This window comes from Hypanus sabinus, unplaced genomic scaffold (assembly GCF_030144855.1).
Source record: "Hypanus sabinus isolate sHypSab1 unplaced genomic scaffold, sHypSab1.hap1 scaffold_467, whole genome shotgun sequence".
Taxonomy (NCBI): domain Eukaryota; kingdom Metazoa; phylum Chordata; class Chondrichthyes; order Myliobatiformes; family Dasyatidae; genus Hypanus; species Hypanus sabinus.
In genome coordinates, this window is record NW_026781338.1 from 336282 (window position 1) to 359740 (window position 23459).

The 23459-nt window shown below is 45.3% G+C and overlaps 1 protein-coding gene across 2 annotated transcripts in view; it reads left to right on the plus strand.

Annotated features, from left to right (window-relative positions):
- The window catches only part of LOC132389053 (NACHT, LRR and PYD domains-containing protein 3-like), a 42256-nt gene that overhangs the window by 13019 nt on the left and 5778 nt on the right, over positions 1-23459 (plus strand). The window contains exons 1-6 of one of the 2 annotated variants that reach the window (XM_059961465.1): positions 4057-4631; positions 8046-8137; positions 9719-9885; positions 12507-12678; positions 12777-12842; positions 17399-19148. In XM_059961465.1, the coding sequence (XP_059817448.1) occupies positions 8128-8137; positions 9719-9885; positions 12507-12678; positions 12777-12842; positions 17399-19148 (2165 nt within the window). In that variant the 5' untranslated portion in view covers positions 4057-4631; positions 8046-8127. Of the gene's footprint in view, positions 1-4056; positions 4632-8045; positions 9675-9718; positions 9886-12506; positions 12679-12776; positions 12843-17398; positions 19149-23459 lie in introns of those variants that run through there. The other variant, XR_009510410.1, reaches the window with a different exon arrangement.

Consider the following 23459-nt stretch of genomic DNA (forward strand, 5'->3'; position numbering starts at 1 on the left):
GTCAGTGGTGGAGGCAAATATACTAGTGGAGTTTAAGAGACAACTATGGTAAACGGAGGAATTTAAGCTGGAGGGGGGTATATGTGAGGCAGGGTTTGATGGTCGTCACATTATTGTGGGCCGAAGGGCCTGTAATGTGCTGTATTATTCTATGTTCTATGATATCGAACTTCCTCAACCGTCTGAGGCGCTTTTGTGCCTTTTTCACCACACAGCTGATGTGAACAGACAGTGTGAGATTCTTGGTGATGGGGAAGCCGAGGAACTTAAAGCTGTTCACTAACTCAGCCCCAGATCGACTAATGTCAATAGGGGTTTACCCGCCTCCATTCCTTCTGTAATCCACAACCAGCTCCTTTGTTTTTGCGACATTGAGAGGAAAGTTGTTACTTTGCCACCACTGTGTCAGAGAGATGACCTCTTCCCTGTAGGCCACCTCGTTATTGCTTGAGAGGAGGCCAATCTATGCGGTGTCGTCGATAAATTTCATTAGCAGATTAGAGCTGTGGGTGGCGACACAGCCATGGGTATACAGGGAGACTAAATTCGGGAGACTGGTTGTTATGGCAACAGCTGACACTGAATTTCAAAGACATCTTGGTCAGCTTTTGAGATGGGCTGAGGAATGGCAAATGGTTTTGAACTTGGTCAAGTGAGAGATGATGCATTTTGGACAGTCAACTAGGTAGGATTGGTACAGTGAACAGGAGGACTTCGGGTGTTGTGGAACAGAGCGACCTGGGGTGAAAAGAGTACAGTTCACTGAAAGTGGACGTGCAAGTATAGAGGGTGAACAAGAGGGTTTTAATAATGCTGGCCATTAGTTAGGGTATTGAGTTCTGGATTATGGGCATTATATTGTGTTTATATAATTTTTTGGTGCGGATACACAAAGTATTACGTACAGTTGTGTTTACCCTACTGTAGTACAGATATTATCAGTCTGGAGAGGTTGCAGACGAGATTGCTGAAGATGCTGCCTGGACTATAGGGTCGAGTCATAGGAAGTGGTTGGCCGAGCTGGATCTTCATTCCAGAGGAGAATGGAGGTGACATTGTAGGAGTTTAGGAAATCAAGAGGGAGTATAGATAATGTGGTTGGTCATATTATTTTTCCAAGGGTTCAGGATTCAAGCTTGCATAATGTCACTCCAGTACAGCAGAACAAAATAATTGTTACTCTGTGTTCGAAGCAGGACACAGAGAAAAAAAAAACAACAACAAAATGACAGAGACCACAATAATACAAATAAAGTATGAATGCTTAAAACATTGATTGTATGTCCCTAAAGTGACGATAGGCACAGGAGAATCTGAAGATATAGAGACTGATATTGATTGTCTGTCCATAAAGTTACTTTAGGCAGAGAAGTGCCTAGAACTGTCAGGAAACTAGTAGTGGGTAGGGTGTGGAGGGTGGATTATGGGTATAGGTGTTGATCAGGCTCACTACTTGGGGGAAATGACTGTTTGGAGCCTAATTGTCCTGGCGTGGATGTTACAGATCCACAATTCCTTTAAGTTAGCACCAGAGTCGTAAAGAGAGTTTTGGGCATCTTGACCTTTATAACGCAGGTTATTAAGAAGAGTGGTTGGGATATTAATGCTAAAGTTGTAACAGACACCGTGATTTCCAAATTTGCGGAATTGTGTGCAGTTCCGTTCAGCTGCTGGGAAGAAAGATATCGATAGGCGTGAAAAAGAGCATGGAAAATTACACGGACATTGCTGGTGTTTCAGAAAATAATTATAGTCATAGGTTGAACAGGTTAGAACTTGATTACCTGGAATACAGAGAAATGATGGGGTATATGCAGGGTTCCAACTTTTTTTATGTCATTTGCCCCTACAATTAAAGCAGAGGTCCATGGATCCCAGGTTGGGAACCCCCGCTTGAGATATAGAAATCTATGATGGTATAAATAGGGTGAATAAAGGTAGGACTTTTCCCCTCAGGTTGGGTAAGATCATGGATTTAGGGCAAAAAGTGTCACATTTATGGGGAATCTGAAGGGGAACTACTTCAATCAGAGGGTGGTGCGAATGCGGAACCAACTCCCAGCAGAAGTAAGAGATGGAGGCTCGATTGTAGAATTTGAGAGATGTTTGGGTGGGTATATCAATGAGGGAGGGATAGAGGGCTATGGTCTGGGTGCAGGGAGATGGAACCACACCGAACATGGCACGGACTGGATGGGCTAACAGTCCTGTGTCTGTGCTCCAAGGGCTCTGTGAATCTCAATTGAAACTTCTACACACAATCGACAGGTCGAATCCAACAATGTGATTTTATTTTGGACCAGCATCTGCGCTTCTGAGAGCTCTGTAGAGCTGAAACTACCATGAAACTTACTGAATGCACCCAGAAATGGTGAATACAACCACTGGAATTTTAGTATCACCATTACAAAATGGCTGAATGTTCAGTTCACCTTTGTCACAATGAAACCGAGAACGTGTCACACTGAGTTTGTTATTTCCCCGCTCGGTTATCTTTGCGAGTCACTTCCTCCGTCACCAGGGCAACAGCTCACCAGAGCTGCAGAGAGTGTTGAACGTGTTTATCGCTCTCTGGTTGCTGACTCTCAGTGGAGAGAGAGTGGCCTCAGATACGAGGATGCTTCGAGCATTTACTGTCCGGGATGGAATGAAGAAGATTGTAGGGATTGTATTTATGCAATTCTGTTCAGTGTGTCAAACATCTTGCAGTCAGTCAATCATTTCTGCATCAAAAGAACAAAATTAAATCTGCTGTACTGAGTTACCAATGCTATATTTTCAATTTTATATTTAAAACATTTTCTTCCTGTTACACGACGGGGAAAGTGGCTGCTAATTGACCTGGGCTACACCACACTCAATAAAATAATGAACAACTGTGTTCAATGTAACTGTGGGAACAAGCTAAAATGTATCAGCACCTTCTTTGTGGTCCAAGGCCCATGTTTTACAGCTAATCCCCGTCTAGAAAGAGGATCATCAGGCTCCAGTTCTGTCACGGGTTGGTGTGGGAGGGTAAGTTTTTGAATTGGGATTAGCTGAGACACTGCCGCATATTACCGGCAGCAAAGAGCCCTGGGAGAGTTGGTGCTTCAGATACAATCTTGGGATGTGGTTTCCAGGAATATGGGACTGGCAGTGTTTGGGCTTCGGTCCACGTTGGTGCTTTTACAGATGCGGCTGGATGTTACTCCTTCCGTAATTAAGCAGACGTCTCAGGTGGCTGGATATTAGTAGCGTGAATCTCTCAGAGTGAGATGCGGGAACACCCAGTGTGAGATGTGGAAAAGATGTGCGGGCTGTGACCTTCTGAGGTTGGATCCTGGAATACCACACATGTCTTGAACCAGATAAAATGAATCAGGGAATCAAGTTGTCAGGGTTTATGAGATGTTGAGTGAGTATTTCTGTTCTGTGCCCAGATGTTTAGTTCTGAAGTCTCTTTGGAAGCAAAGCAGAGAATGAGTTCCCATTCCATCCCTCACAGGAAGAGGCTGTGATTAAATAGGCTGTTTTGTGTTTGCACCAGTAGAAATAGACCGGGGTTTCAGAAATCAATTCACAATTGGAAATTTCCCCTCACTCTCACCTGTCTATCGGCCAGTGGGAGTCAAACAGAAACTCAGGATGCTGAAGATAGAACAGAACATGACAGGAACAGGCCCTTCGGCCACAATGGTGTGCCAAACCAGCTGAAAAGTAAATCACCCCCCCCCCCCCCCCTATATCTAGGGTTGGTTGGGGGGTGGGGGTTGAAGTTACGGAGGGGATGAATATTTTCCAAATGAATAACAACAAGCCTGCTTGAAGTGGGAATGGAGAGGGTGTCTGGATTAGATGGAGAGTCTGGGATCTGAGAGTGCAGCCTCAGAATAAAGAAGCGTCACTTTAAAACTGAGATGAGAGACATTACTTCAGCCAAAGGTTGTTTGATCTGTGGAATTTGTCACCACGAACAGTGGTGGAGGCTATCGTTGGGTATATTCATGTTCTGGATTTCTAAATTGGTTGAAAATTATAGCAGGAAGCAGGAATACGGTGTTGGAAAATACTCCTCCATGATTGATTATGGAGAAGACTAGAATGACTTTATCACATAATTCTCCTGTTATATATTATGACTTGTATCTTATACTATGACTGAATGATGACTTCCTTGTATTCCATCACAAGCAAGAGAAAATCTTCAGCTGCTGGAAATCCAAGCAACACCCACAAAATACTGGAGGAACTAAGCAGCTGGAAGAGAGGAGCATTGACATCCAGATGCTGACTGGCCTGATGAGTTCCTCCAGCATTTTGTCTGTGTTCCTTTGTATCCCATATCAGGCTTTGTAAAGTTTGAGGGACAGTTACAGATTTCTTCACTCGGATCATGACATATGCGCTCAAAATTTAAATGTCAGGTTAACGCTTTGTTCTCGTTTGTTTTAGTAACATACTTCATTACTTCTTTTATTGAAGTTAGATCTCCGGTGAGAGGTTTATTGGAAGAAAAGCCCACAACTGGAAGCGAACCAGAACTGAAAACGATGGAACTGCAACAAGTGAACCAGCCCGAGGGCGGAGATCATCAATTCGACAGAACCCTTCTGACTCGGAGTTTCCATTGAAAGTCAGGAGAAAGTTTGGTGTGTCTCATTTACTCAAACACTGCTCCTTTAGAAATTACATTTCTGTACCAAGGAAAAGAGGAAATAGCTGGAGTGATGCGGAATAAATGTAGAAGTGCCAGTTGCAATCATTCCAGATCTACTGATGCGCTGTCAGCATCAGCTCTGTGAAGCCATGCATATTCCTCACATTATTTGCTCATTTCAAACTCTTTATCTGGTCTGATGTTTCCTTGCTTGTCTGTGTTAGGTCCCAATCATCTCAAAATGCGTTGAAAATTTTCTCCCTTTAGAAGACACCGCAGCGCTTCCGGCTCTAGTGAATGCAGAAATGTGGAGTTACCATGAACTACAGGAACATGTCATTGACTCCTCTGTCTATTGCAAGCTGCAATGATATACTTGCCCTCGAGTATATCATCGTGCAAGCCTCTGCTAGGAGCAAACCATCTTGAAGCCAAATGTCCCAGCACCACATTTCATTCAGTCTGAACTAGCAAATGCCAACGAATAATTTAAATTTACATACCCTGTCGTCATCGTGTTTTTCTACCAATAAATTGTCAGAACCTATGAATCTGTGATTAAGCAGAAATAGGTTTTGCAATGTTCCCATTTGATCCTGTACCAAAGCCATGGGTTATACCTGTACTTGAGATGAACGAATGTCCTTGCAGCCAAGACTACTGGAGCTGCCGGAGTCGGTTTAAACTCAGTATGGGAAGCAGCGTGTTGGGTCAGATGATGGAGGAGTTGATATAAAGGTAGATGCAATGTTCAGAGAAACTGTGGAAAGATTGGCTGTGGAGAGGGCATCATGTAGCGAAAAGCAGCAACAGTTTCCCCTCCCCCTCCCCACTCACCCTCTCACTCTCCTATTCTTTTGCCAATATTGATCGCGGGAGTTAGGAACTCTTTCTGCTCACTGCCCAGAGAAATTAAAGCCTTTTATTCCATTCAAAGCTCTGTTTGTTTATGAAGAGTGGGTTTGAAGTGTTAACGAAATGAACATGGGAGAATGCGTAACGAAAGTTTAAATCAGATCAGCAGCAGGTTCGGTAGGCCGAGTGGTCTACTTATGTACTTGGTGTGTTGATTAGAAAAGTTCTGACAGTTTAATTAGTGTAAGCCAATATAAGTTCAAGTGAAAAGAAACCATACATTGATTAAGTATATACATGGAGATTTGTGTGTTAATGTTGTATCCCAGCAGGTTGCAGATCGACCATGACACACTCGGTGAGCTGGTCCGCACGGTACGGGACCGAGGGACGCGCTCCCCGTTCCCTGTTACTGACTCTACAGTCTCCCCATCTACCGCACACCAGCTCACCGCCCCGCCCACTGCCCACGCGCGCCCTCTCGCGGAAATTCGTCACCCTCGGGCTGACGATGAGAAGATTTAAGCATGCTGCGCGTGACCGGTATCTCTCGTGAAGTGACGTGACATTTACTTGTCTCTCATTGGTGAAACCAAATACCAATTTAGCATACCAACCAATAGGGATATGGGCTTCGTCATTTAGGAGTTTCCTTAGCAAGGAGTTGGCGGAGTTGTCAGGGCGATGGACTGAAGTGGGAGTTCAGGGGATTTATCTCCTCAGAATGAGCTCGGATGGAGAAGGCTTCAGCATATTTTTAGTGGACACCAATAAAGTGTTGCCTGCAAGTGCGGAGTCGGGTGATTTTAACAGCAAGTCACGATCTTACTATCTGACACGTTGGGCTGGAGGGACCCGGTGGCTGCTTTTTGTTTGAGGTGTCTGGGTTTAAACGGCGGAGTAAACAGACACACCTCGGGCCAGCAGGCTGCCCCAGTGGGTGTTGTGTGGTCAGATGCTTGGAGTATGGCTGCTCCCTGTCTGCATTAGGGACAAAATGCAACACTTACAAGTCTGTTATTGACTGAAAACATCTATATTCATTCTTTTTTTTTGTTTATGATACATTGTCCAATTTATGTTCAAGTTTAGTAGACATTCAAAACATACATGAAAACACATGAACACAGCCAAATACAACAGCATTACTGCACACAAAGCCTCTTTACTGGAGACTGCCTCTCTAAGATACCCCAAGGGTATAGGCATTTCCTGAATATTATTATCTATCCATCGTAGCCTCTGCCATCCTCTCCTTCTTTTGCCTTCTGTTTTACCGAACATGAGAGTCTTCTCCAAGGAATCCTGTCCCCTCATGATGTGGTCAAAATAATTGAGCTTTTCAAGCTTCCCAGTGAGCAGTCTGGCGTATTTCTCCAAGTATTGACTTGTTGGATCTTCTTGCTGTCCAACGAACTCTTTCCCCCAACATCCAAGTTCAGAGGCGTTGATTATTTTGTATTCAGCCTTATTAATACTCCAGCTGTTACAGCCTTACATCACAACTGGAAATACTATATACTTGACTCTCCGGTCCTTCGCAGACAATGTTATGTCTCTGCACTTCAGTATTTTATCTAAATTTGCCATTGCTACCCTCCCCAGAAGTAAGCACCGTTTAATACGCTGCATTTACCATCATTTTCAATCTTTCTTTATTGATTAAAAAATTTATATGAATAGATACGAATCAGAGGTGAAGTTATATCAAATACATAATAGAATAAACGTACAAACAAAGAAAATGATATACACTGTCTAAATCATGTGTAATATAATATTAGGCTATTATATATAAACAGAGAACCACAACTCCTCTTGACAATTCATACAAAAAAAGTCTGGAAATGTTCAATTTATAGGAGAGAAATAAAACACTAAACAAACTAAAAACTAAAACAAAAAAAAAGGGGGGAACTGGGCAGTCCACTTGAGGACAAGATTACAAAAAAAGAAGAAAGCGTCCTTGTTGTTTATATTTTCCCAGATCTGCTGGAAAATTGCATGCAACACTTTTACAGCATCACCTTTTAGAAATTTCAACAATTTTACTGAAATCCTGTCATAACCTGCAGCCTTATTATTGGCAATGTTTTCTAACACCCATTCGACTTCGCTTTCCAGAATGTCTGGCTCTAGATCGATGAGGGAGTCATTGCTAATGTCTTCACTGTTGGATCTTTTTGCAATTCTTCTGTGTGTTCCTGCCAACTCCCTTTGATGCCCTTTGCTTCTGTAAGGTCCTTCCCTTCTTTGTCTTTTCCTATGCTCATTTTACATGAAATGTTCCTATGATATCTCAATTCTTCTGCAACAGATCTCTTCTTTTTTCCAATTCTGTTGGCTTCTTCAGCTTCAATGCATCGCTCCTTTAAGTAAGTTTCCTTATATTTCCTTGCTATCTTCTTGAAATTTGTGTTCAGTTGGAGGTCTTTGCTCCAATCTCCATTTGCTCCCTGGAATGTCGGAGAGTGAGCAGTGACGTTACAAAAGTGTTTTAAATTTGAAGGACAGAGTAACTGACTCATACTTTTTTATTTGTGTAATTCAGGTCATTGCCAGCAGGTGGGGCTTTCTTCCACCCGGACGTCGGACAAGCAGACGATAATCAACCAACGTCAGTCAGAGTCAGAATGGACACAGGTATGTTCACTGGGCTCTTTCTCATTAAAACTCTGTCGTCATGGTACACGTGTCGTCAAATCGGCAATAATTCAGAGGGATAAACTTGGGCGATAAAGGGGCAGAGAGAAAGTACCATCATTGTTCCAACTGGTAAAGAGTCCATGAGCATTGGAACAATTCACTAGCTCCAGCGCTGGGACCTAACGAGGGTAATGATCGAATCGCTCCCCTCACCACACAAATCTTCACCTGAGTGAAAGGAGAAGGAGCCCCTAAATAAGGTGGCTGTGGGTAACACTCAGACAGGAATACAACAGCGGGCAATGTAACAGTCGAGAGAACAGATAGAATTTCCGTCAGCATTCGGTACGCCCTGATGTGGGAAATGCCTCCGACAGCCAGTGAGAGAAACAGAAGGTGTTTTCTGTTTGGAAGGGCAATGGTGAATTCTCCCCAGATTAACGGGTTGTTGTACAATGGAGGTGAGGGGAGTTCCCGGTGTTTGTTTTCTGTGGCCGAGTTAAAGGTCGTTATATTGAGGGAGGACGGGCTGGGTGCAGGAGACAGTGAACAAGAGAAATTGTACACAGGGAATATGGGGGGTGGGTGGCTACTGAAGCAATGAAATGTCCTTGGCGAATAGGATTAAAGTAAAATAAAATAATAAGTGGAGAGGGCACCGTACAAAATGCTGGAGGAACTCAGCAGGTCAGGAAGCACCTATAGTGAAAAAAATAACCTTCAATGTTTCGGGCTGAGAATCTGTAAGTTGATTTCAAAGTCGTCTTAGGTACACAAAATGGAGTCAGCACGAGAGGAGCGTTGTTCTGGCTGAAGGTCTGTGACCAGTAGTGTTCGCAAGGATCACTGTTTCGCCATGCATCGTGTGTGTGAATCAAATAGGTTAATCATATGATATACTAGGTGGACTTATTCGTTGATTTACAGAGTTGGAGGAGTTGAATAAATTTGGGACTGTTGTCAATGTGTTCAGAATCCAATTAGAAATATGAACAGAGAGTCACCAAGTACAGATAATTCAGGCAAATGTGAGAAGTTGCATTTTGAGAGGTCATATTCGCGAGCAATGTGCACAGTGAATGTTGGGACTGATAATAAGATTGATGTACTGTCGGGTCTTGTGATGGATGTGCCCAGCTCCCTGAAGGTGGCAACACAATTAGTAGTGTGCTAACGATGAGTTGAGGTATTTGTTAAAGTTAGACTGTAACTGGATACGCGTTGGTTAAGAGACTATTTCAGTATTGTGCACAAATCGAGAATGATGTGGAGGGTCTGTAGAGGGTGTAGACGAGTTTCACCACAAAAACCTGAGGTAACAGGTCTGTTTAGATGGTAAAGTTTAAAGGGGATTTAGGATGCATGTTTTCCACAGAGAGTGATCGGTGTCTGGAATGAGCTGCCGTGGGAGGGACTGGAAACAGATACTCAGCAGCTTCTGAGAGGCGTTTGAACTCATGAGTCGGCCGGGAACGGGGGACATTGACTGTGTTCCTGAAGATGCGATTAGTTTAAAATGGCATCATGTCTGCATACGCATGGTACATCTACTATTTTACGTTCTGTGACCGACTACAGATCTGAACTCCGCCATCTCCGCCTTCCTGTCAAATAGTGACGATCACCAACTGTTTCGGTTGACGAGATTCTACAAGGAGCGACTGGAGCAGGCGATTGAGGAGGGCGTGGAGGGAGTCAGCTTCATGCTAATGAGGGAGAATCACTTCACTGGGCAGGAGTATCACGTAAGTGGAAGGGACATACACTGACTGTATATTCTACTGAATCTATCACAAACCGACAGAACCGGTGTAACGACACCTCTGGGCTGTAAAAATCCTGTAATGCTTGTGGTCAACATCAAGAAAAGAGTTTTCATTTGCGAAAAACCCTGAACTTTTATTAACCAACACAATCCTCTCTCCAGTTTTCTGATCACATTCATTTATAGACAGATTAGTATACAGGCAATGATTGACTGGTGAATTTAGTGATGTGACACTTGACGGACATTGCAAGTGGACAGATAACCACTCTACACCACTCATCACATCATGTTCCCAATGGTCGACCTTAATGGCCACTGACCAATCTGTGTTCTCCTGATGACCCACGGGTCTCCCACAAATCAAATATATAGTGACTTATTTCTCAGCTCATTCTCGGTCGACCTTCAACCCCATCGTCAGTTCAACACTGACTGTCATCTCTCATTTGAACTGCTGACCCTTTTTTTGATCAATATCCCAACATGCCTCATGGTTCTGTTACTTCTGTTCCTTGTGACTTCCAATTTGAGTTTGTAATTACCATAGCATATACTGTTAACATGGGAAGTGCAACATTAGTGCCACTGAAAATATTCCAAACATCTACAGCTAACATAGAATTACAAGGAAACAGTTTTCCAATGGTCCACGTGCTACTGGACTGCGTTCACCTTTTACCACCTAGAATGAATATTAGTGAAGAGCCAGACACCATACTGAGCATTGCATTCCACATGAGGCAGCTGAGAATTTCAGTCCAAACTTCTTACTCAACATTACCACCGGTCGGCTTTGGTCTGTGACACATACACAATAGTCCTGAGTTTGCTGGCTGCTCCTCACTGCCAGTTCCCAGCTGTTGGCTGGCACTGGACCCCTCATGGATCCTGGCAGTGAAGGGTGAAGCTGCTGCGGTTCACCAGGGATTACCCTGGCAAAACTCAACAGTGGCCCGGCCATAGTTTCACCTAGTCATAGTCATCAAACCTTACAGTACAGCAACAGGCTCTTCTGCCCACCTAGTCCACACCGACGTATTATCTGCTTAGTCCCATTGATCTGAACTCGGACTGGAGACGTCCAAAACTCCCCCATTGAATGAACTTATTCAAACTGATCTTAAATAATCAACTCGAATGTACATTGACTAATTAAGATGGCAGCACGCTCCGCGCTCTTCAGCAACCTCTGAGTGAACAGGTTCCCCCTCATATTGCCTTTCACCTGTCATCATTACCCTATGATCTCTAATTCCAGTCCCACCCAACCTCAGTAATAAATGCATTTTCGCAATAACTCCCTGTATACCTTTTACAAACTTGTATATCTCTTTCACATCTCTCATGGTCCTCCAACACTCTATGGAATAATGTCCTAGCCTATTCACACTTCCTCTATATCTCAGATCCTTAACACCTGGTCACAATCTGTATTTTATTCTGCATTCGTTCAATCTTATTGATATCCTTTCAGGAGGTAGATGTACACATTGCTTCAATTTAGCCTCTGAAACATCAACCTCGACATAATATCCCAACTTCTGTATTCAATATTTTGATTTATGAAGCCCCATGTCCAAAAAGCTTTACAACGCCATCTACCTTTGATAACACTTTCAAGAAATTTTGGACCTGTATCACTTTGCAGTATCTCATCACACTTCCTACTCTTGTCCTTGGTACCACCGTGGACCAAAACCTGCTCATCCTGCCCTTAAGAAAGTTTCAGAGCCGATACGAGATATCACTGACCTTGGTAACACACCATCCAAAAATCCTGTTCTCGTAAATAGAATCTCCAGTCTATTCTCCTGATCATTGTATTCCCCGTCAGTGAATCTCAGCACTTCTCATCCCTTCCGAGTCACAAAACCAAACTCAGAGCCAGAGGCATAATCACCGTGGCTTTCCTCTGCGAGGCCATACCCCGAAACAGAAAGCCGTATCCCTGTTACAAAGAGTTTCCTGTAGTGGCTGCCTGTTCCCTTCCCCCTCCTGACAGTCACCCAGTTCCCTGTGTTCCGGGCCTTGTGTACAGCTCCCTCCCTGTATAGCCTGAGTCAATCTCTCAGCCTCCGGAATGATCCTGAGTTCACCCAGCTCCAGCTCCGATTCCTCAGCACAGTCTGTATTAAGCTGCAGCTGGATGAAATTCCTGAAGGTGTAGTTATCGGGGACACTGAACGTCTCCCTGTCTTGCCGCACCCTGTAGGAAGAGCATCCCACTATCCTGCCTGGCTTTCCCACTGTTCTAACCGTGAAAAAGAGAAGGGAAATATTACCCAAGATCAACCCAAGCCTCCGCCTCTCCTCAATGAACCCTCTCTGACACAAAGCATCAATAACCTACTCTATCTCTGGCTCACTCACACTATGACTGCTTTGCTTAAACCTTGCCAAGTGGATAAGTACCCCGCAATCTGTGGCGTTCAGAAAGTCATCATTGGCCATGCTAACTTCTTTTAATTTCTTTTTCCTGCTGCGAACAATTGCTGTCAGTGATTTGCGACGAGCAGAATGTGCTGGGTCTGTCCATGTTCAGGGTAGATTTGAACCCATCCCTCCGTTCCTCAATATATTTCCCATTGTTCATTACAGTGCGTGACTGAGCTCGCGGAGAAGGGAAACCAAGCGGGCGCTTCCAAACTCCTCCTGGATCTGGTGATGGAGAAGGGCTCCGGGGCCCGGAAAGTGATGTGGGAATCCTTTGTGAAACTACATCACCATTTACCGAAGCTGAGCAGAATATTGAATGAAATACGGGAGCGAGGTACGGTGAACAATACACTGTGTGTTACAGATGTAATTGCTGATGAATTTACAGTATTGCACAGAACAGACTTCATGCAGGTTAATCTGTTTGAACAGGTGACGGCCAGTTCGCCTACATGGACACTGAGCGGGGTTTATCTGAAGTGCCCAAGCATCTGAAAGGTAAGTGATGGAACGGAAATCTCAAAGTCTGTATTTCACACTGAGAGTCTGAATACGTCTCTTTAGAGGCCTGTTTAGAGATCGTCAGTCTGGGAGACAGGTTTTTGTTGTTATTTCACAGAGAGAGTCTGAATACGTCTCTGTAGAGGCCTGTTTAGAGACTGTCAGAGTCTGGGAGACAGGTTTTTGTTGTTATTTCACACTGAGAGTCTGAATACGTCTCTTTAGAGGCCTGTTTAGAGACTGTCAGAGTCTGGGAGACAGGTTTTTGTTGATATTTCACTCTGAGAGTCTGAATACGTCTCTTTAGAGGCCTGTTTAGAGACTGTCAGAGTCTGGGAGACAGGTTTTTGTTGTTATTTCACACTGAGAGTCTGAATACGTCTCTTTAGAGGCCTGTTTAGTGACTGTCAGAGTCTGGGAGACAGGTTTTGTTGCTGTGGCTGGAGGACACGAAGCAATTTGCATTTGTCACAACACCTTTTCTGTAGGGACGAATATCTGGAGATTTTACAAAAGCCAAACCATTCCAATTGGAACATCCAACTCCAGCAAGGGAAATCTCACACCTCTGATCCAAAGTGAAGCAGAGATTTGTTGTTGTTCCTCCATACGAACATGACATGGGAGCTGAATTAGGCCATTCAGCCCATCAGTCTGCTCCGCCAATCCATCATGGCTGATTCCCGATTCCACGCAACACCATACACCTGCCTTCTCGCCATATCCTTTGATGCCCTGACCGATAAGGAACTTCTGCCTTCATTACATCCATGGACTCGGCCTCCACTGCAGTCTGAGGCAGAGCCTTGTAGACTGTCATTATTCTCTGGCTCAAAGAGTCCTCCTTACCTGTTGTAAAGGATCGCCCCTCAATTTTGAGGCCCTGGCCCCTAGTTCTGGATGCACCGACCACAGGAAACATCCTTTCCACATCCACCCTATCTGGTCCTTTCAACATTCTGCAGGTTTAAAAGAGATTCCCTTGCATTCCTTAAAATTCCAGTGAGTACAGGCCCAAAGTTGCCAAAACACACCTCATATGTTAACCCCTTCATTCCCAGAGTCATCCTCTTGAATCTCCTCGGGACTCTCTCTAATGACCACACATCTTTTCAGAGGTACTGAAAAGCTGTTGACAACACTCCTGTAGTGCAGCCTGACTATACAGTCCTGTAAAGGCTCAGCATTTATATTCGATTCTCTTTTTTTGCCACCTTTACCACAGACTCGACCTTTAAACTAATCTTCTGTGAGTTTTGCTCGAGGCTCCGATGTCCCTCTGAAGTCGCTCTGCACCTCTGATTCTTGGAACTTCTTCCTATTTAGATAATAGTCCGCTCCTTTCACCAAAATGCATTATCATACATTTCCAACAATGAATTCCATCTGCCACCTTTTAGCCCATTTTTCCAATATGTCTCAGTCCTGTTGCAATCGCACTACCGACCCCTCCACCTATCTCTCTATCATCCGCAAACTTTGCCACAAATACATACATTCAATCATCTAAATCATTGATAAACAATCTGAAAGTCAGCGGTCCCAATACTGATCCGTGCGGAACACCACCGGTCACTGGCAGCCAACCAGAAAAGGCCCCTTTTATTCCCACTCGCTGTCTGCTGCCTGTCAGCAATTCCGCTGCACATACCAGTATCTCTCCTGTGACGCCATAGATTTTTATCTGGTTAAGCAGACTCCTGTGCGGCAGCTTATCAAATGCCTTCTGAAAATCCAAGTAAATGGGATCCACTAACTCCTTTGTCCACCCTGCTTCTTACTTCCATAATGAATTCTGACAGAAACCATGCTAACTTATATTGTCATTAGTCTCCAAGCACCTCAAAACCTCAAACTTAATAAGAGACTCCAACTCTTTCCCAGTCGCTGAGGATTGGCTAACTGGCCTATAATTTCCCTTCTTTTGCCTTCCTCCCTTCTTAAAGAGTAGAGTGACAATAGCAATCTTCCAGTCCTCCGGACCATGCCATAATAAAGTGATTCTTCAAAGATCATGACCAATCCAGATGTCATCCCTTCAGCAACCTCTCTCAGATCTCTGGGATGCAGTCCATCTGGCCCAGGTGACTTTGCACCTTAAGAGTTTTCAGTATGCCGAGATGTTTTTCCTTTGTAATAGCAATGGCAGTCACTCCTACTGCCTGTCACTCGCAGACCACTGCATGTTGCTAGCGTCTTTCACAGTGAAGATATATGTAGAGTGCACATTCTCCAGTGTTCCAGCATGGATTCTCACCTCTCTTTTAATCTTTATATAACTGAAAAAAAAGTGTTTATTATCCTGCTTTATATTATTGGCTTTTCTGCTCTCATATTTCATCTTTTCCTTACTTATAGCTTCTTTAGTTGACTATTGTAATCTTGTACGCCCTTTCCTCGGCTTTTATGCAATCCTTAACTTCCATTGTCACCCATGGTTGCCTACACGTGTCACTTGAGAACTTCTTCCTCCATGGGCCGTATCCATCCTGCAACTTGAGACCTATTCCCAGAAGCTTCAGCCATCTCCGCTAGTATCCTTCTCCAATCTACCTGGGAAAGCTTCTCTCTCCTGCCTCTGTAATTCGCTTTATTCCATTGCGATACTGATACTGTAAGTTATGCTTCTCCCTCTCAATCTGTATTATGAATTCACTCATATTATGATCACTATCTCTTAATGGTTCTTTTACATTACGCTCCCTCATCAGATCAGGGCTATTACACAACACCCAATCAAAGACGTCGTCTCAAGCACAAGCTGCTCTGCAACCCTATCTCGTGGGAATTCAATAAATTCCCTCTCTTGCAATCTGATTCCTGACGTTTGTTTGATTTTCTTATTCCCCGTGCACATTGAAGTCCTTCATTACAACTGCGTCATTGGCTTTAACACATGCCTTTTCCAACTCCCTTTGCAATCTCAACCCCACACATTCGCTATTTTCAGGCCAATATAGGATCCCCATAAAGCTTTTTTTTTTTAACTCTTACAGTTTCCTACCTCCACCCACAAAGCTTCATCATTCTCTAAGCCTATGTGACTTCTTTCTGCAGATGTGATTCCACCTCGAACCAGCACAGCCACATCACCAACGCCTATGCCTTCCTGCCTGTCCTTTCGATAAGATGTAAATCTTCTAACGTTAAGCTCCCAGCTATGGTCTTCTTTCAGCCATGACTCAGTGATGCCCACGACATCATACCGACCAATCTCTAATTGCACCAAAAGTTCGTCCACCTTATTCTGAATGTTGCGTGCATTTAAATATAATGCGTTTAGTCCAGCATCTCCACCCTTTGTCGATGTGGTACAATTTAACAGTTTGCTCCGTCTGTATTTGAACCCAGTCATTGGCTTGTCCTTCCTTACATTCATGTTAAACCCATCAACTACTTGTAAAACTGCTGGTTCATCCAGAGCTTTATTGTCCTAGTTCCAGTCCCCCTGCCATTTCAGGTTAAAACACACCCAACAACTCCAGTAAATCTGCCCGTAAGAATATTGGTCCTCATCGGATTCACGTGCAACCCGTGCCTTTTGTACAGGTCCTACCTACCCTGGAAGTGGTCCCAATTATCCAGAAATCTGAATTCCTGCCCCCTGCTCCAAATGCTCTGCCACACATTTCTCTGCCACCTCATTCTCTTCCTATTGCCACTGTCGGGTGGCACAGGCAGCAATCCTGAGATCACTACTTTTGAGTTCCTGCTCCTCAGCTTTTTTCCTAACCCCCTGTGTTCTGTTTTCCAGACCTCCTCCCTTTTCTCTTCCCTACGTTGTTGTTACCAATGTTTGTTATGACTTCTGACTGCTCAACCTCCCTTCTCAGGATATTGTGGACGCGTCCAGAAACATTTCGGACAATGGCACCTGAGAGGCAAAGTCCCATCGGTGTCCACAGAATCGCCTACCTGTCCTCCTGACTTCAGAGTTCCCCATTACCACTGCCATCCTCTTCAGCTTCCTGCTCTTCCACACATCATCGGGGAGTTGCCTGGGTTCATGTACCAGCTCCTCGGAGAATTAGAGACTGTAGACCAGTGCGGGGTGTGTCACATCGTGACTGGCTCAGCCTGGAAAAGGAATCTGAAATTATGTCCCTTTTCTGTGGCTCAGTACTGACAGCTTAATCCTAAAGGAGTGTCAAGAACATGGGATCCATTTTGAGAGAAGTAAAAGTCAGTAGAACAAGTAAATGCCCCCCCCCCCCCACTGTTACCCTCTGCGGGGTTGCACAGTTCAGCAGAAGCTGAGCAGTGAAAGCAGTGAAACCACCCTCTCCACACAACACTCTCCTCTCCAGAATCACGTGTGCACTTGGTGCTCGCTGGAACACCGGGGAATCTGCAAACTACCAACAGAGGGGAGAGTGGAGCCTTTAACAGCGGATCTGAGTCAGATCAGAACTGTTTCTGGGCCGTCGTTCAGTTTCAAACACTCTAATCTCTGATCACCCGATTTCACCCAAACAGTGTGTTTAACCAGTATATGTTGTGAGCTCCATGTTCATCAGATCAGGCGTTGACAACCTATTTCTGTCCGTCCTAAGATGTTCGAAGGAAACACAAGGAGACTCTGCGGGCACAAACTGAAACACTGAGAGTGAACACGATCCTGATGAGGGAGAAGGTGAAGGTTTTCCAGCTGGTTGATCGATACGCTGAGCTCACGGTCATTTCTACTGTTCGAGACCGGCTAATGGTGGAACATGAGCTGCTGGCAAGAGGCAGAGACCACGAGGAGTGGAGAGAAAAAGATCTCCGTGGTAAGCTGGAAAAAATCCGTACTGATCAGTTATTCAAGAAGAGCTTTGTTCAAAAATTGCAAAGTTATTTCTTTGGAAACAAAACAGGGATGTCCGCTGCAGTGGCCGGAGTCCCAGGGATCGGGAAAACAACAATGGTACAAAAGATTGTTTACGACTGGGCCGAGAGGAAGATATACAAACAATTCCAGTTTGTCTTCAGTTTCAAATTCCGGGATTTAAACACCATTAACTGCAGAATAAACCTGAAGGAACTGATTCTGCATCATTATCCCTACTTTGGGAATATCCTGGGAGAGGTCTGGAAACACACAGAGGGACTGCTGTTCATATTCGACGGATTGGATGAATTCAAGGACAAAATCAACTTTGTTGATGGTCGGAGAGACACAGAATCACAGGACACAGATCCTGAATTCAAGTGCAAGGTGTCTGACATTGTGTACAGTCTAATCCAGGGCAAGCTGCTCCCAGGGTGTTCAGTGCTGGTGACCACCCGCCCCACTGCGTTACATTTATTGGAAAAGGCGGATATCTGTGTCTGGGCTGAAATCCTGGGATTTGTTGGTGAGGAACGGAAGGAATATTTCATCAGGTATTTTGAAGATCAGACGGTGGCGGAAGCTGTTTTCAAACACGTGAAGGAGAACGAGATCCTGTACACCATGAGCTACAACCCCTCCTACTGCTGGATCCTCGCTCTTGCACTGGGCCCCTTCTTCACACAAAGAGTCAGGGACCCGCAGCGAGTTCCCAAGACCATCACCCAACTGTACTCCTACTATATTTACAACATCCTGAAAAACCACGGCCGTGAGATTGAGAACCCCCGTGATGTGATACTCAATGTTGGTCAGATGGCCTTCAGAGGAGTGTCCGAGAGGAAGATTGTGTTTACAGATGGAGATTTGATCAAGTACAATCTGCAGCCTTCCCAGTTCCTGTCCGGGTTCCTGATGGAGCTTTTGGAGAGAGAGGATTCTGCCCGGAGCGTGGTGTACACATTCCCACACCTCACCATCCAAGAGTTTGTAGCTGCAGTCGCACAATTCCTGAATCCACATCCCGGGAATATCCTGAAATTCCTTACAGAAGTCCACAGCACGACAGATGGGCGATTTGATGTATTTCTCCGTTTTGTTGCTGGTCTCTCCAACCCAATGACAGCTCGGGGCCTGGAGGAGTTTCTGGGTCCATTTCCCAATGAAACAACCTGCCGGGTGATTGACTGGGTGAAGGAGGAGGTTAAACGTCAGAGTGGAAACACATGGAGTGAAGCTGGTCAAAGGAGCCTCCTGAACACATTGCACTACCTGTTTGAGTCTCAGAATCGTGGACTGGCTCAGGCCGCTCTGGGATCTGTGGAAACACTTTCATTCAGGGGAATGATACTGACCCCGATTGACTGCGCTGTCCTGTCTCATGTCATCGGACTCTGCGACACAGTAAAAAACCTCGACCTGGAGAACTGCCTCATTCAGTGTGAAGGAATCCAGCGGCTGGGACCCGGGCTGCACAAGTGCCAGGAGTTGAGGTAACTTGATTTATCTCTCACTCTGAACTGTGAAACTGTTCCATTGTGTTGTTTCAATGTAAAGGAATTCTGGTAAATCTGTAGTAAACCAGATAGTGAAGAGTTGTGACAAATGCCCAGGGGATCGGTCAGTAATTCCCCAAGGACGGGAGGGTTCTGTGGTTCCTTGTGAAGGGATGTTGGAGACTTCATCAGATCAGTGAACAACGGCCATTGGTTTAATGGTAGTAAATCACAGGAATGGCCGTGTTTCTCGCTGCCTGTGACACGTCCATTGACAATGTTCCTTCTCACTGTGACTGACACCCAGACCGACACTGACTGCAGAAGTTGGGTCAGAGATTCACACCCCCTTCCGGGTGAGGGACAAGAGACCGTCAGCAGACTGTCCCAGTGAGAGGGAGAGAAATACCATTGTGAGATTGTCCTCACCTGCCCTTCCCCGTGTGTGACTTTGCTCACCTCCAGATATGCAAAGAGCGAGGCAGCATTTCCTCTGGGACTATGTTCAGACCCAACACACACATACAAAAAATTTCTGCTTCCTCTCGTCTTGTAGGATTATCGTTTACCCTTGGAATCCTCCTGCGGGACCCCTCATCCCAATCTCACACCCATCCCCATTCCTCCTGTGAGATGTCTTTTCCACACACTCACCCCCTTCCTGTGGGATCTCTCTTCCCCATCCCCCTTCCTCCTGTGGGATCTCGCTTCCCCATCCTCTTCCTCCTTTGGGATCGCACTTCCCCATCCCCCTTCCTCCTGTGGGATCTCGCTTCCCCATCCCCATTCCCCTTTCGCCTGTGGGAACTCTCCTGTCCATAGAATCATAAAATCATAGAACACTACAGCACAAAAAACAAGCCATTCGGTCCTTCGAGTCTGTACCAAAACCTTATTCCGCTAGTTCCATTGACCTGCTCCCAGTCCATAACCCTCCAGTCCTCTCCCATCCATGTATCTATCCAATTTGTTCTTAAAACTGAAGAGTGAGTCCACATTTTGCACATCAGACGGCAGCTCGTTCCACACTCTCACCACCCTCTGAGTGAAGAAGTTCCTCCTAATGCTCCCCCTAAACCTTTCCCCTTTCACGCTGAAGCCATGTCTTCTCATATTTATCTCTCCTAATCTATGTGGAAAGAGCCTATTCGCATTTACCCCGTCTATACCCTCATAATTTTGTAAACCTCTATCAAATCTCCCCTCATTCTTCTATGATCCAAGGAATAAAGTCCTAACCTGCTGAATCCTTCCTTGTAACTCAACTCCTGAAGACCCAGCAACATCCTAGTAAATCTTCTCTGCACTTTTTCAAACTTACTGATATCCTTCCTATAGTTAGGTGATCAGAACTGCACACAATACTCCAAATTTGGCCTCACCAATGTCTTAGACAACCTCACCATAATATTCCAACTCCTATACTCATTACTTTTATTTATGAATGCCAGGGTGGCAAAAGCCTTTTTTACAACACTGTCCACCTGTGAAGCCACTTTCAGGGAGTTGTGTATCTGAACCCCCAGATCCCTCTGTTCCTCCGCACTCTTCAGTGCCCTACTGTTTATCGTGTATGTCGTACCTTGATTTGTCCTTCCAAAATGGAACACCTCACACTTGTCTGCATTAAATTCCATCTGCCATTTTCTGGCCAATTCTTCCAGTTGGTCCAAATCCCTCTGGAAGCTTTGAAAGCCTTCCTCGCTGTCCACAACGCCTCTATCTTAGTGTCATCCACAAACCTGCTCATCCAATTTATCACATTATCATCTAGATCATTGATACAGACAACAAACAACAATGGTCCCAGCACAGATCCCTGAGGCACACCACTACTCACAGGCCTCCAGTCTGAGAAGCAATCATCCACTACCACTCTCTGTCTTCCCCCACACAGACAATTTGAATCCAGTTTACAACCTCTCCATGGATACCTGGTGTCTGGACCTTTAGAACTAACCTCTTATGTGGGACCTTGTCAAAGGCCTTACAAAAGTCAATGTAGACAACATCCACAGCCTTTCCTTCATATGTATTCTTGGTAACCTCCTCGAAAAACACTACAGGATTCATTAAAAATGATCTACCACACACAAATCCATGCTGACTATCTTTAATCAGCCCTTGGCTGTCCGAATCCTTGTATATCCTTGATCTCTCAGAACAACTTCTGATAATATACCTATTACTGATGTCAGGCTCACTGGGCTGTCCCGTCTACGCACAGCTGTGATATTCCCCTGACAGGTAATGTCACTTCTCATCCTTTCATCCCTCCCCCCTATCACATCTGAAACAATGGAAACCCAGAACATGAAGCTGCCAGTCCTGCCCCTCCTGCAAACCAAGTCTTACTAATAGCAATAATGTCGAAATCATCATGTGCCAATCCATAACCTAAACTCATCTGCCTTCCACACAATACTCCTTGCATTGAAATAGATGCAACTGAGAACATTTCTATCACGTACAAACCATTGATATCTGTCTATACAAGCAGTCCTCGCATGACCCTTATCCTCCTCCACCTCACTATCTTCTCTAACACTCTGGTTCCCCTCCCCCTGCAATCTAGTTTAAAACCCCCGGAGCAGAACTTGCTAACCTACTGGCAAGGATGTTAATCCCCTCCTGTTCAGGTACAAACTGTCCAACTCGAACTGGTCCCACCTCCCCTGGAAGAAATCCCAATTGTCCAGAAACATGAACCCCTCCCTCATGCACCATCCCCTCAGCCACGTATTTAGCTGCATTACCTTCCTATTTCTAGCCTCACTAGCACGTGGCATGGGTAGCAATCCTCCTGTGAGATCTCACTTTCCCACCCCCCTTTCATCCTCTGGGATTTCTGTTCCCACTCCCCCATCCTTCCAACTGTTGGATCTCCCCTCAGAATCCACCTTCCTCCTGTGGATCCCTCATCCCCATCCCCCTTCCTCCTGTGGGATCTCTCTTCCACATCCCTCATCCTGCTGTAGGATATCTCTTCCAAATCCCCATTCCTCCTGTGGGATTTATACTCTCCACCCTTTTATTCCAGTGTGATCTCTCATCCCCATCCCATTTCCTATTGTGGGATCTCTCTTTCCCATCCCCCTTCCTCCTGCGGGATCTCTCTTCCACGTCCTCCTTCCTCCTGGCCGATCTCTCAAGCCCTTCCCCCTTCATCCTGTTTAATGCCTCTCTCTCCGCTCCCCTTCGTCCCTTGGGATCTCCCTTCCCCATCCCCTTCTTCCTGTGGGATCCCCTCTCCATCCCCTCTCCTCCAGTTGTATCCCTTCCCATCCCCCTTCCTCCTGTGGGATCTTTCTACCCCATCCCTCTTCCCCCTGTGTGTTCTCTCTTCCCCATCCCCCTTCCTCCGGTGGGATCACTTTTCCCCTTCCCCTTTCCTCCTATGGGATGTCTCTTCCCCATCCCCCTTCCCCCTGCGAGTTCTCTCTACCCCTTCCCACATCCCCCTGTGGGATATCACTTCCCCATCTCCCTCCTGTGTGATCTCTGCTCCCCATCCCCCTTCCTCCTGTGAGGTCGCTCTTCCCCATCCCCTTTCCCCCTGTGGGATATCACTTCCCCATCTCCCTCCTGTGGGATCTCCCTTCCCCATCCCCTTTCCTCCTGTGGGATCTCTCTTCCCCATCCCCTTTCCTCCTGTGGGATATCCCTTCCCCATCTCCCTTCCTCCTGTGGGAGCTCTCTTCCCATTCGTCCTTCTGCCTGAGTGAACTCTCCTCCCCACACCCCTTCATAGAATCATAAAATCATAAAACACCAGCGCACAGAAAACAAGCTATTCGGCCCTTCTGCTTTGTGCCAAATCTCTATTCCGCTTGTCCCATTGACCTGTACCCAGTCCATAACCTTCCAGTCCTCTGCAATCCATACATCTATCCAATTTATTTTTAACACTTAAGAGTGATTCCGCATTTTCTACATCAGATGGTAGCTTGTTCCACACTCTCACTACTCTCTCAGTGAAGAATTTCCCCCTAAACCTTCCCCCTTTCACTCTGAACCAAGTCCTCCTGTAATTTATCTCTCCTAATCTATGTGAAAGAGACTATTTGCATTTACCCTGACTATACCCCTCAGAGTTTTGTAAACCTCTTTGAAATCTCCCCGCATTCTTCTATGCTCCAAGGAATAAAGTCCTAACCTGTTCAATCATTCCCTGTAACTCAACTCCTGAAGACCTGGCAACATCCTAGTAAATCTTCTCTGCACTTGTTCAACCTTACTGATATGCTTCCTATAGTTAGGTGACCAGAACTGCACACAATACTCCATATTTGGCCTTACCAATGTCCT